The sequence below is a fragment of the Dermochelys coriacea genome, chromosome 10 (genome assembly GCF_009764565.3).
Source record: "Dermochelys coriacea isolate rDerCor1 chromosome 10, rDerCor1.pri.v4, whole genome shotgun sequence".
Classification (NCBI taxonomy): domain Eukaryota; kingdom Metazoa; phylum Chordata; order Testudines; family Dermochelyidae; genus Dermochelys; species Dermochelys coriacea.
Genome location: NC_050077.1, coordinates 23,712,234 through 23,726,421, shown reverse-complemented (window position 1 = coordinate 23,726,421; position 14,188 = coordinate 23,712,234). Strand labels below are relative to the sequence as shown.

Genomic DNA, 14,188 nt, shown 5'->3' with positions numbered 1-14,188 from the left:
TTACCAAAAGAACAAGTATAAAATTAAGCAACAATGAGTTTTCCAGTAAAATTCACCAAACAACTGGGAAACCTGTAATCAGTTTCCAAGAATATAAAGTCCTATTCACAAAGGCGGCATGTTAAAATGTGTTCAAATTTAGTTTTTGCAATTTGTCACATTGTGTACTAAACAAAATTGGTTTTTGGTAACCCTTTAGGAAACAGCTCAGAAATGCTTTGCAATGTATAGTGTCTTGGGGGCAAAGTTGAGTAATATCTTACGACTGTTTCTACTGTTTACTTTGACCAGCATTGCATTATTGGACTTATTCTCTCCCGCTCCCCTCCCCCCAGTCTTCTGAAATGTAATTTAGTTCATTTCTAATGAATGCAGCCACTTACATGGCTTCATTTCTCTGTACATGTGATAGTTCAGGTTCACAGTTAATTCAGATAAACAGGGCTGAATATATGCAAAATATTGCACAGTTGATAGTTACCTCTGAACTAACCCTCTCCTCCACCCCCAAGGGGAGCTAATGTTTGCTACATCACACTGTTCTCTCTGCTTGTAACACCCCTTCTCTCACTCTGCCTGGGCCTTGTCTATTTAGACTGTAAGCTTTTAGGGGCAGGGACTGTTTAGGGGCATTACTGTGCCTAGCGTAATGGGATCCATTCTTGGATGATCCTTAGGCATACTGTAATAAATATGGTTAACTGAGTAAGTATGTACATTTTAACATTGGATCATACTAAATTTCAGTTTTCCTCATTTGGATTCTCTACAAGTACTTACCTGGGAGGACAGTTGGAGTCGTGTAAAACTCTGTCCTAATAACACACAGTGTAATTGATTTTAAATGATATAAAGAAGAACTGAGGTTGAAGATACATTACAGTGGGAGGAATTATCTGCAGAATGTATTAACTACTTTCAAACTTTCCTTTTCTTATCATGACTTGACAGTTGTAGTTTTGGCAGGGCTTTTGGAGCTGGGCATATTTTGAAACTCTTGGACTCTGTGCTGAACAGTTTGTTCTGGTCTAAACTAGTAGTTAGACAATGTTCTGCATCATTTAAAATTCACACCCATTTTCAGCAGTGGTTAAATTTCCTAATGTAGACACAGCTCACAATGTGAGGGTGACTCAGCATAAAACATGCTGTTTTCCTGCAAGAAAGTTGGAAGTAGATAGGTCAGGATAGAATCATCCGTGAGATGGAGTATTGCATGTGGGTCTCCTTGTCTTAATGAACATTTTAGTTCATGGCAAGCTTGGGGTATGATTCTACTTTGCACTAGTATTCTAAGGGCTTACTGTCTGTGTGGACCCTGCTGATATACATTAACAGTTTATAAATGCAGTTTGCTCTAGTCCTCTTTGAGACAGGGCTAGGGCCTGGTCTACACTTAAAAGTTCAGTCAACATAACTGTGGCACTTAAGAGTGTGAAAATACATAAATTTACTTACAAGTCTAACAAAAATGTGGCTTAACTCTTTTATAACTACAAAATAATTTCCCTAACATAACGTATGTTGTGCTTTTCTTCTATTTTCACGTATTTACCCAAGTAAAATTAGATTGTACAGCTGTGTACAGGCACTCGTGGTGTTTCCTATCGGTCCTGGTTAAGACTTTTGGAGTTTTCAGTCATAAAATTTAGCCCTTCAGTTCAGACTGAGCCTTGGACCCACCTCCTCTCAAAGTAGTGTCTAAATACAGAAGGTCCAAGTCTGTGCAACTCAGCTCCAACTAAGGTGGAGTCCAGACATCCCTGACTGCTATAAACAATTAAGAATTCAAACAAAGATGCATTCCATGCAGCAATTCTATCGCTGTAATGATGCAGTATGTATTTCAGCTAACTTTACATGCAACCTGCTAGAATTAACCTCTCAGGGATATTTATATCTCTCCTTACACCCTGTAACTATACATTTATCCCTTTCGCTTTCTCTTCTCTCCCTTTTCCCATGCTATTCTTACCCAACCATAACCTACTCACTTAAGAAACCCAACAAATTACAAAAACAAATATAGAGGGTAAATAGTCAACATAATCACATTGTTTTAATAATCCTTTTTATTATGTACATGGCGCTTGTCGTCATTCTCTACCCCACCTCCAATGTCATTTTTAAAGTAAACAGAAGCAATTGCATCGGGGGGAAAAATCAAGTTTCTTTCCTGGGATATAGTAATAATTGGGAGAATAGGTTAGTAGAGAACATTTGACAGTGATTGTGAAAATCACAGCCCAACATTGTTAAACATGACAATAGTAACTAATTACATTTTTCTCCTCTTTTCTCCTCTCCTCAGGTATATGTATCATGTTTTGACCAAAAATACTACAGTAACGGATCACAACCGCAATCTGTTAGTGGAGACTATTCGTTCTATAACTGAGATCCTTATATGGGGAGATCAGAATGACAGCTCTGTGTTTGAGTAAGTGCTTTACAGCTTCACTGTTTAAAAAACAAAACCAAACAAAACCTAACCAATTAAATCAAAATTGTTGATCAGCTGATATGGGCGGGGTTGGCATTTGTAGATTGAGATGAATTGTGAAGCTTGCACTATGGTTTCGACCAAATGTGTGCTAGCTATAATTCAGCTGTCCATAGAGGTTAGCTTTCCTACAGTGCGAGTCATCAGTTACTTTAAGTAAGTTTCTTAATTTATACTTGAACAAACTATTTTTCGTAGAGTTCCTAAACACACTTCATTGTGGAGGGGGAAGAGGAATTACATGCAGAGATGGTGGTACATGGTTGATGCTCTTAAGACAGCTTTACAAAGGGGTGTGTACTTATAATTGGTATTACTAGAAAGGTAACATAACCTCTCATCCTACTGAGGATTGGTATGTTAGAGGAAACAATAAATCATTATTTTAAAAAATTCTGACAAATTCAAAGCTGCTTCATTGTACCATTTTGATGTTCATATGCCATGGTAAGCTTTGGCAGCAAATATGATGTAGTAACCTTTTTAAGGTCTACAGAGTATTAGGTGTATAGAGTCATTCTAAATGTAATAACAGACCTTTCTTTCTGATTCTCCCCCTTCCCCCCCCCACCCCCCCCTGTATGACGACAAAACACAGTAGAAGACAAGCTGACACTTTTAGTGGATTTTTTTTTTTTAAGCTCTAGGAAATTCCAGTAAAATATTTCCACTCAAAGATCCTTTCCTACAAAACTGCTTTCATGAGTTTGTAGGGTAAGGAAGCCTACTTTTCTGTTCACTTGGACATTACATGTCTGACTAGCCCTTAGATCTTTATCCCTTTTGTTTATTAATTTGAATGCTCTTCAAACATCCTGGTTAGTTTAATTTTTGACAGAGAGACACTTTGTCAGTAAATGGATGCAATATTACAAAGCTATACAATATGAAAGTTGTCAAGCTTACAAAAAATAAGCCCCCAAGTCAAACCAACAGTTCATCCTTTTTTAAAAAATAATGAATGAATCAGTAATGCTTTTACATTATCTTCTAGCTTTTTCTTAGAGAAGAACATGTTTGTTTTCTTCTTGAATATCCTGCGTCAGAAATCTGGTCGTTATGTATGTGTACAGCTGCTGCAGACCTTGAACATCCTCTTTGAGAATATTAGTCATGAGACATCACTCTGTAAGGACACATTTCTTATTAAAAGTTTGTTCTCCTTATTAAACAAATCAAAGCTTCAGCACATGGTGTAATTGCTCTCCATTTTATTAACTCTAAAAGCTAATGTACAATTTTTTAGGACTCAAGTCATCTAACTACCTCTGTGAGATTAATTTTTTTAATAAAACAGCATTGGATTTCCAATGCAACTCCACTCTAAAGTGGTTCATCATAAATTTCCACTGTGTGTGTGTGGGTGGTTAAAACAAAACGAAAAACCACCTTTGGGTTGTATTGTTGAAAGCAAATAGTAAAAAAATTTGGAAAGATTTAATATGTGGTCTTTTTAAAGGGCTATTTAAAATGTGAACATTGTATTGAGTATGTTCTAGATTATAAGTCTTCTACTCAAATGAGGAATTTAAAACCCAACAACCGTAGAAAATCACTGGTAAATTAGGGTCTCAAATGTATGTACTTAGCTGTTGCAGAACTAGCAGTGGAAGCATACACCTGCTAACAAAGCCGTTTGCTGTAGCTGTTCTGTGATCAGAGGGGTTGGCATCCAAACAAAACACCAGGTTAATTTTAAGGTCCTTTAGAAACATATGAAGGGAGAAAAAAATAAATTATTGCTAAATAAGAGAGACAAAATTGGCCAGGACAGCATCCATGCATAAGCTTTTGAGGGTAAATAATATGGAGGGGGAAAATGCTATTTTAAATAAATACTTGATTTGTAATGCCTAAGATTTGATCACCAGCTACAGCATGCTTACAGAAGAAACATAATATAGACAAGTGTATTCTGTTCTCATTATAATCCTATCTTTGGGAGCCAAGCCTTTTGCAAGAAGTTAATGAGAATTACTTCTATATATTACTGCTAATTGAAGTAGTCATTTGCATTGTTCAACCTAAAAATAGGGGTATTTAGTTGTCCAATGGAGACTTGATTACTGCTAGGTTGTGCTTACAAAGCACTTTTCATTGTCAGGCACTAATATATATATAAACTAGGCTTGGAAGGATTAAATTTGTATTGCTAAGTGTCGGTAAACATTGATTTTACTGTACACCCTGCACCCAACAACCCCAAAACAAAAACCCATTTCCATCGATGGTGATCAAAATTTATGGAGGCAAAATAAGGAAAAATGCTGCTTGAAAACTTAGTTTGATTTAAGGATATCTACTTCATCTGTTTTGACACATGATGTTGACAATTTGTGTTGTAGCAGTTATGAAACTTTAACTTTTTAAGCTGTGTCTACTATCATTAAATTGTCTGATTCCTCCCCACGCCATCCTCTATAATTTCCTGCAAGTGTGAAAATTTAAATCGATAAAAACAAAAAAAATTGCTTAACCTGTTTTCACATCTATGAAAATTTAAAATGATAAACGTTTTTCAAAAATAAACCTTGATATTATCCATTAAAATTATAAAGAAATATTAAATTCTATGAAGCCTGTATATAACCTATTCCATAATTTTCCTTTGTGGTGATTTGTGATATGGTTTTATATTTCAGATTATTTGCTCTCTAATAACTATGTAAATTCTATCATTGTCCACAAATTTGACTTTTCTGATGAGGAGATCATGGCATATTATATATCATTTCTGAAAACACTTTCCCTAAAACTCAACAATCACACTGTACACTTTTTTTACAATGAGGTAAGTGGCTGGAAAAATTTACATTAAAAAGCCTTACTAACTGTGTGTGTGTGCGTGTGTGTGTAAAGTGAGATTAAGGCCAAAACTTTGGTGGATCCCAGAAAGACTTGTCTCACCCATGAGCCTTAGCACTTCTCTATCTCAGCTCAAGCTTCTTCCGAGGACTGCTCCTGCCCCATTGTCTCACAGTTTAATATTACTTGTATTGTAGTAGCAATGTTCCTGAGTAAGAATCTCAGAATCAGGTTTTCTGTGTTGTAGCAAGTGTGTGGGGGAATCTTTTTTTGTGCTATGAAATGTCTGTCTTGTGTATTTCCCACTCTTCATATGGGTCTTAATAAAATTATTAACATGTTTAAAAGCTGTATACTGTTTGCACAGGCAATAATTAGAGTGCAATGTCTTCTGTAATAAGTCTAAATTCCCACTGATAACTCCATTAGCATATAATATCTCGGCACACTATTAGTGTGTATCATATTAAAAAAAAAAAAGTAATGAAGGTGAGATTTTAAGTATTTAATGTGTAGTTTTTCATCAAAGTCCAGAAATACCCAGCAAAGTGTTCATTGGTAGTCCAAAACTGATTAACAGTAGAGGATAACCTCATCTAATCCCAACCCACAACCAGCTTTCTTGATTAAATACTACAACCGCTGAAATGAAGGTCTGGTCTACACTTAAACATAGGTACGGTGCTCAAGGAGGAAAAAAAATCCACACCCCTGAATGCTGTAGCTCTGCCAACCTAACCTTTGGTGTAGGCACGATTAGACTGACTGACTGACTGACCCAATGTTTCAGTCAACGTAGCTGCCATCGCTTGGGAAGGTGGAGTTCCATCACTGTAGCGTGAGTCTATGCTACAGCAGCATTCGCTTTGGAGCTGTTGCTGTGCCGCTGTGGTTTCCCTAGTGTAGACATTGCCTAAGTATAAATACACTGCAACATGGATGGCAGAAGCTAATGTTCTTACTGATTCGGTCAGTGTTTTGCCTTTTTTTTTTTGTTGTAATAACATCAAACTAAAATAGTTAACTTTGTAAATCACTGCTTTAAAAAATTAAAAAGCTTTTAAAATATTGCGTAGCAAGATCTCCATTTAAAAGAATTTAATATAATCTAAGTGCAAAAGAATATCCACATTTACAGAAATTTTGTCATTGGCATTTTGCATGTGTATATTAAAACAAACTACTTCATGGATCTTAGGCCAAAACATCAATATTTACTGACTGTCAGCTGCTATATTTGAATAATAAATGCCCACAGAACTTGGTATTGCAACATAAAGTGCAACATAACTTCAAATTTAAGTTAATTCAGAATTCTGATGTTTCAAATGTAGTGATTACTCATAGAACCTAAAAAGGAGGACTTGTGGCACCTTAGAGACTAACAAATTTATTTGAGCATAAGCTTTTGTGAGCTACAGCTCGCTTCATTGGATGCATCCGATGAAGCGAGCTGTAGCTCACGAAAGCTTATGCTCAAATAAATTTTAGTCTCTAAGGTGCCACAAGTCCTCCTTTTTCTTTTTGCGGTTACGGACTAACACGGCTGCTACTCTGAAACCTGTCATAGACAAAACTCTAGGTTCTATTTACTACAGTACTTTATTCAACTGTAAGCCTGTTTTCTTAAAGCCCTAATTCTGCATTTGAATCCATGCAGACAGATCTCGTATGAAGACAGTGGGGATCAGTGTGAGCAAACACATCCACCTAGTTTGGTTCAGTTGCAGGTCTAAGAGGTGTGGTTTTTTTTTTTTTAATGCAATCTTAGTCTTATTTTTCTCTCTCTCCCCATAATGGTTATTGCCAGAAGAGGGCATCAAAGCTGTTTTAAAAAGAACAGAGATGTTGTGTGAAATATATGAAACTTTTGTTAATACATGCTTCCTGTAATAAACTCGTGTACCTGCAAACCTAATGGGTGTTTGAAAGTCTCAGATTTTGTTTTAAAAAGGATTAAGATTGACTATATCTACATGCTTTTATAGAACTATGCAATAGATTAGATTTCCCCCTCCCACCCCCTGCCTTGTTACCTTCGTAGGGTAACTTTTTTCATGCAAAATCCTAGCAAAGTATTGACAGGATAGTACATAATGCCTACTGTATTTTTATTTCAGCACACAAATGATTTTGCCTTGTATACGGAGGCTATTAAATTTTTTAACCACCCAGAGAGCATGGTCAGAATTGCTGTCAGGACTATTACTTTAAATGTCTACAAAGGTAAGTTTAGTGTATCAGAAGACTAGCACACCTAATATTTTGTGTAGCTAAAGTAAAACGTTAACAGCTACAAACAATGCATATTAACCAGGCATAGCTTCTGATTTATGCAAAGTTGAATTAATTGTAAGCATGTTACTTAACATGCATGTGTTAACAAACGTATATGTATTAAATAAAGACTTTTTCTTTAATCTTTAAAGAAGACAACTCTGATGCCAAAGTGTGTGTTTATAAACATCAGCGTATTGTCCTTGATAAAGAAAAGGGTGCCAACACAATATAAAATATACAAGGAAATTCGCCTCAACTGCCACTAGAGGTCCTAATCTGGCCATTTAAAATTAGTTTCTTGTTAAGGATATCAGTTTCGACATATTGAACGTTTATAATAAGAAAAACAGTAATATGTGACAGAAATCAACATATATATTTTCTTTTTTTATTATGACTGCAATTCTGGAATTTGGTAGTCCACTCATCAGTGGAGAAAAGCTATTGATAAGTTGTTCTTTGTGCAAGCAAGTATATATAACTTGCACTTTTTTATAGATACAATTTGTTTTGTGTAGTTCTGTGTAAATTCATTGGCATAGCCTGGAGGCAGGAATGTAATCCTAGGCTCTGGAGTGCTCTGCATGGTGATGTGCATTCATATAGGGGGTTTTAGCCTGCAGTTGCCTTTTTAAACTAAATTTGTATTTCAATATTTACACTGCTTTTTATGTTACAAATTTGAGAGGAATTTAATATTAATTTGGAAATACTGTCAAGACCAATATAAAACTGCCTTACAAAATTTGCTATAAATCAGTGGATGTTGTAGTGATGCATGGACTGAAAAATGACTAGTCGCTAGAAAATAACTTTTGAACTTTTATGTACAAAGTAAACACAACAATGCTTTTTAACTCGGTGACACTTTTTTCTCAGACTTCTCTTTGAACAACTTACTGTTTAAGCTATAAAGTATATAGCTATAATAATAAAATGATTGGATTAGTTTTAGCTCTCACCAGTATATAAGAAAGGTATAGTTTAATTGATCATTTAGAATGTGCTTGTTACTGGATGTAGACAAGCTAATGGAGGAAGTAAAATGGAAAATGTGACATTAAAGTAACTATAATTATTGATTACAAAACATAAAGCTGGAGAAAATTCTACTCCATGTTTTAAAAGCTGCTTGTTTGATCTGTATTGAATAAGAGAACTGTGAAGCAATGTGGATGCTAAGTGTCAACATTTACATGATAACCCTGAAGGCTTTTTTGCTTTAGATGCTTTACAGCTGTATTGGTATCTGGACAAGGAGTACAAAATGTGGCACTTTCTGGTGTTTAGCAAGCAAGATCCATGCCAGGTTTTCTCTACTTCAAACACACAACCTTCTGAGTGTGAGACAGTTATTACAGAAACAGCAAAGTATGATGCACTTCATATTGTGTACATTTACTAAATAAAAAAGGAAAATTTTATGATGCTCTTGCCTAGAGTTTAAGTTGAATGTTGGAGAACTCTGGGGGTTGAATTTGAAAAACACAACTATCAAGCATGTAGGTTTCATAATTTTTTGACTCTCCATTTGTAAATGTTTTGATCTAACACGTTCTAACCTGTATCTTTTAGTTTAGATGCTTCCTGCTTTAGCTCTTTAACCCTTTTGGAGGATGTCTTACCATCCCAGTTCCTAATCCTGTTAACTGTTGTCCGTTTTTTTTGTTTTTTTTTTTTGTTTTGTTTTTTTTTTTTTTGTGCCTTTCCTTCACTGATGATTCCTGTGCTCCTTAATGCAGTGTCATGTAAGTCTGGTAACAAGTTTGGCTTTCAATATTATTGCTTTATTCTTACTTTTGTCTTTTTAAAAAGAAAACTCATTTGAGTAGAGTGTAGTTTTCTGAACTGCAGTAGATTTACTTACTATCCTGAGACCAATGTAAAAATAATCTTAGTATTTTAACAGGCTCATTTAGCCTTTCAAGAGTTGTCTATTAAAGTTTCATATGACATCTATTTCATGGATAAGATAAACCCATACAGGTGTAGGTGTGGGTGTGTGTGTGTGTGTGTGTGTGTGTGAGTTTAAAAAAATTAGCTTGTAATGAAAATTCAGAATGGTAAATTGATGGGGAGGGTGTGTGTGTGTGTGTGTGTGTGTGTGTATATTTTTACATTTATCTTTTAGAAACTTATTTTCTTATTTCATTTCTCTTCAGTGGACAACCAACCTATGTTGCACTACATTCGAGATAAAACTGCTGTCCCCTACTTCTCCAACCTTGTTTGGTTTATTGGGAGCCATGTGATAGAACTGGATAACTGTGTGCAGACTGATGAAGAGTAAGCTTCTTACAAGTATTTCTTTTTGTGAGATGTATTGAAAACCTTTTAAGTTCATTTCTCAAGAAATGATCCTACCAACAAGCAGCCTAAAGTCTGTAATTCTTACAAGATCACGTTAGAAATCACTGCAGGAGGATATTATCAAGTCATTTATCAATTTTAACATTCCTGTAAATAAATGATTTGTTGGAGACGCATTACTCTTCATCCCAGTTGGTTTGAAGTATATAGACTTTATTAATGAACTAAATTGTTATGCAGAAGATGCATAGGACTGTTTGCATAATGATAAGACTAAAAGCACAGCATCTTTAGATATCTGTACACATTCAGAAAGCTGTACAATAGGATAGTTTTCTGAAAAGTATGATTATAAAAATAGTCTTTCCATGTTAATTATCTAAACACCATTGCCATCAGTATCACTGGCAGATGGTAGCTTGTATAGAGCCTCTTATTTTGTCAACTACAAAATTCCTGCTGTGTTGCACATGATCACCATATTGGATTTGCTCTTTGAGTATGTATGGAGCAGTTTTTTAAAGCTTTACTTGGGTTAGAACAGCACAGAAGAAATATAAGTAGTTTTACTGGCTTTAAGATAAAAATGTTTAAATAGTCTTTTTTGTAATAGAAAACACAATTGTAATATTTGACTGGCTTCTGAAAAAGCACATACAAAGTGGCAGCTGAGATTTTTATGCTACTCCAGAAAACCAAAATCTTGTACTCATCATTGGGGATGTTTGCATTGTGAAATTAATACGACAACACTCTCTCCTTCAGCTTCATTTTGATTGTAAAATCTCAAAGGTTACAGGAGGTAAATTGGATGTCTGCATTAGTCACTCTGTCTGCATGGAATCAGACAGAAAAAAGATGCAGATACATTATCTCACTGAGTTCTGATTGTTTGTTTTTCTACCTTAGCTATGTCTAAATTTTTGTCTCTTTCAGGCACAGAAATAGAGGCAAACTGAGTGATTTGGTAGCAGAACATTTGGATCATTTGCATTATCTTAATGATATCCTTATCATTAATTGTGAATTCTTAAATGATGTGCTCACAGACCACCTACTTAATAGGCTCTTTCTACCTCTCTATGTGTATTCATTAGTAAATCAAGATAAGGTAAGGAATAGCTTGCATGATTTAGTGATTAGTTAAGTCTTAATAATTAATGATTTCCCCTCAGTATTTACAGTAATTTGTGCAGTAAGTGTATCCCATAAGTAGAATTATTATCCTCTACATTTAAGTACTTTATAAGAAACACAGTTTAAATAATTCAGGTCTTTGTTTTTCTTAAATTAAAAGATGACTGCCTGGGAGATGCTGTTTTAGGTATATATGAACCCAGCTAAAGATTCACGTACATTGGCCCCTATAGCTAAACATTTAGAGTCGATTGTAGTTAACCATTGCTTAGCATTTAATGTTAGCAGTAGTGAAGGGGACAGGAGCAGTAAGTTCAGGTCTGGGCTGAATTTCTGAATTTCTCAGAAATGTGTTTTAAAAGGCCAGTATAATTGTATCCAAAAGATGCTTTTTAAAAAAGTAACCTTTAAAACTGAAAACGGGATCTCTGTTACTTAAATATAAAATTCTCAAATCTATACACCTGGGCTCTAGTCTGCTTTTTCTAATTTCAGTGGGTTTTTTTTTTTTAAAAACGTGTGACTGATTTAAGTATCTGTGGCTCCATAAAAGGAGCAGAATCAGACTTGCTATCTACTGTATGGAACAGATGAAAATTTTGCTTAAATTCCATCTAATCCAGATTCTTATACAATGCCCATCTCTGTGGTAATTGCATGTGTCTTGTGATCCTCTTGTATTTTTTATCCTTGTTATAATTGTGTGACATCAGTTGCTCTTAAGATTTATCGTACTTTACATTTCTATAGAACCTGCCATCAAAGATCTTAGTGTGTTTCATATGTTAATTAATTTAACCTGTCATATCCCCTTCTGGGTTAAGTAATTATCTTCATTTTATACAGTCAATTAGTGGTAGAGGTAGGTATAGATCAGATTTTATGATTTCCAGTCTTGTGCTTCAGCCACGTTTCCTTCCATGTCTTTACAAATGCATGTTTTAAGCCACTAGAGAGATTTGCATATTTTTGCTTCAGACAAGATGGTAAATATTGTAAATAGTTCTCTTTTCTGTGGTGTTTGTAGTTATTTCAGAAACCAGATTATTCTAATTTTAATGGAGATTTTAAAGTATTGTCATTCTATAAGCATTTATTATGTTCTGATTATGGAGAGAAAATGCCCGTGAAGCCAGAATGACCTACTTGAATCCAACAACGAATGTCAATAACTTCAGTAAAACTTACATCGGTCTTAATTTGATTTTGTGGAATAACAAATTGTAAGAGTCTCTCTCCTTTTATGAATTTGTCATTTCAGAAGTACCATCTGGTAAGGATATGTTGGAGGGATAAATACATACTTCTCACTTAAGCATCTGGTAAAAATAAATATTACAGGACACTTTGGCAGCCATATTTTCAAGTGTGCAGCAAATGAAAAATGCATTCTTCTGAAATTCTTTTCCAAAGAAATGGAAAGTCACTGGAAAATGTCAGCATATTCGTTGGAACTTAGTGGCATTGTGGGAAGCGGGGGAGGTAGTGCACATGAATAAATCAAGTGTTTATACTTCTGTGTTTAAAAATGTTCACCTTTGTTCTATTTAATGGTGTAATTAACTGAGTATTCTTTTCTTTTCTCCCATAGGGTGGGGAGCGTCCAAAAATAAGTCTCCAAGTTTCTCTCTATCTTCTCTCACAAGTATGTCATGTTTCAATGTGGTATTTGTAATGGTCTCAGTAATTTCATTATAAATTGTGTGTTTCAGGGGACTATTTTTCAGGCACACATCTGGAGAGAATTGTGCTCTGTTTTGAGGTGCAGTGTATACCTTTTTAAGGGACACTTGTGTGTGTGTGTGTGTGTGTGTGTGTGTGTGTATTGTTTTTTAAATCATTCACTCACTGGTCATCACATGGGCCAATTGCCATCTTTACTTACTAGTACCTTTCCTTGGAGGTTCTTGGAATACTTTACAAACATCTAATTAAAACTTTAGAACCCAGTAAAAGGCGGATATTTTGAAATGTTTGTAATAATCCCTTAACTCACCAGTCTAATGCAGCCACCTCTTGAATGGGATGCAGCAGCTGTTTAAACATTGCATAACAGCATTGTACAACAAGTCAGGACTGAAGTGAAGAATACAGTATTCAATTGCAACTCCAGGCAGAATACAGCATTCCAAATTTCAATTTGACTACGACATACAGAAATCAGGGTTTTGACTCTTATTCTTGTGCAAAATGTTGTGGGATCTTTAATTTCAGGTAGTCAGTGCTTTTGTTTTATTGACTTGAGATTTCTGCTAGAAGTGACAATATTTTAAAATGACTTATTTTTTAATCTGTGAATTCTTAAATCAGCCTTTTTATAAGTGGGAGTATACTTCCAGGTTGATTTCTTGATGACAATTTGTAGACCTAGTAAAACCCAGTTTCCACCTCAGGGAAAGAAACACTGCAATGCTGTTGCCTCAGGGAAAGAAACACTGCAATGCTGCTAATTTTCTGTTTCCCACATCATTTTCAGTTTGAATTAGGTTTAGTGACTTCAGAAATGAAACCTTACAGTAGCAATCCTTTGAAACTAAGGGAATCTGTCTTTTAAAGTCACTGAATGTCTCTTATGAGATGCTTTGAGCCCTCTAATTTACCTTATGTAAACGGAAATATTGAAGTACTCAGCATTAGAGAGTCGTCAATTTTTCAGTTCACTAACTGTACTGAAAAGTGTTTTTAAAACAAAACAACAAAAACCAGCCAAGTGAAATTTTGACAAATTTCGTTTTGGGGTGAACTAAATGACTCGAATAATAATTGGCCAGAGATAGGGTGTATGAACTGAGAATAGGAGTACTTGTGGCACCTTAGAGACTAACAAATTTATTAGAGCATAAGCTTTCGTGAGCTACAGCTCACTTCATCGGATGCATTTGGTGGAAAAAACAGAGGAGAGATTTATATACACACACACACAGAGAACATGAAACAATGGGTTTATCATACACACTGTAAGGAGAGTGATCACTTAAGATAAGCCATCACCAACAGCAGGGGGGGGAAGGAGGAAAACCTTTCATGGTGACAAGCAGGTAGGCTAATTCCAGCAGTTAACAAGAATATCAGAGGAACAGTGGGGGGTGGGGTGGGAGGGAGAAATACCATGGGGAAATAGTTTTACTTTGTGTAATGACTCATCCATTCCCA

At 35.2% G+C, this 14,188-nt stretch overlaps 1 protein-coding gene across 10 annotated transcripts in view; it reads left to right on the top strand.

Moving 5' to 3' along the window:
* Window positions 1–14,188, top strand: part of CLEC16A (C-type lectin domain containing 16A) — a 204,313-nt gene that overhangs the window by 11,437 nt on the left and 178,688 nt on the right. For 6 of the 10 annotated variants that reach the window (XM_043494550.1, XM_038418493.2, XM_038418498.2 and 3 more), the window contains exons 2-9: window positions 2,312–2,440; window positions 3,498–3,631; window positions 5,146–5,294; window positions 7,429–7,534; window positions 9,331–9,336; window positions 9,751–9,874; window positions 10,835–11,009; window positions 12,627–12,680. In XM_043494550.1, coding sequence (XP_043350485.1) covers window positions 2,312–2,440; window positions 3,498–3,631; window positions 5,146–5,294; window positions 7,429–7,534; window positions 9,331–9,336; window positions 9,751–9,874; window positions 10,835–11,009; window positions 12,627–12,680 — 877 coding nt within the window. The remainder of the gene's footprint in view (window positions 1–2,311; window positions 2,441–3,497; window positions 3,632–5,145; window positions 5,295–7,428; window positions 7,535–9,330; window positions 9,337–9,750; window positions 9,875–10,834; window positions 11,010–12,626; window positions 12,681–14,188) is intronic. The other 4 variants (XM_043494551.1, XM_043494549.1, XM_043494554.1 and 1 more) reach the window with 1 other exon arrangement.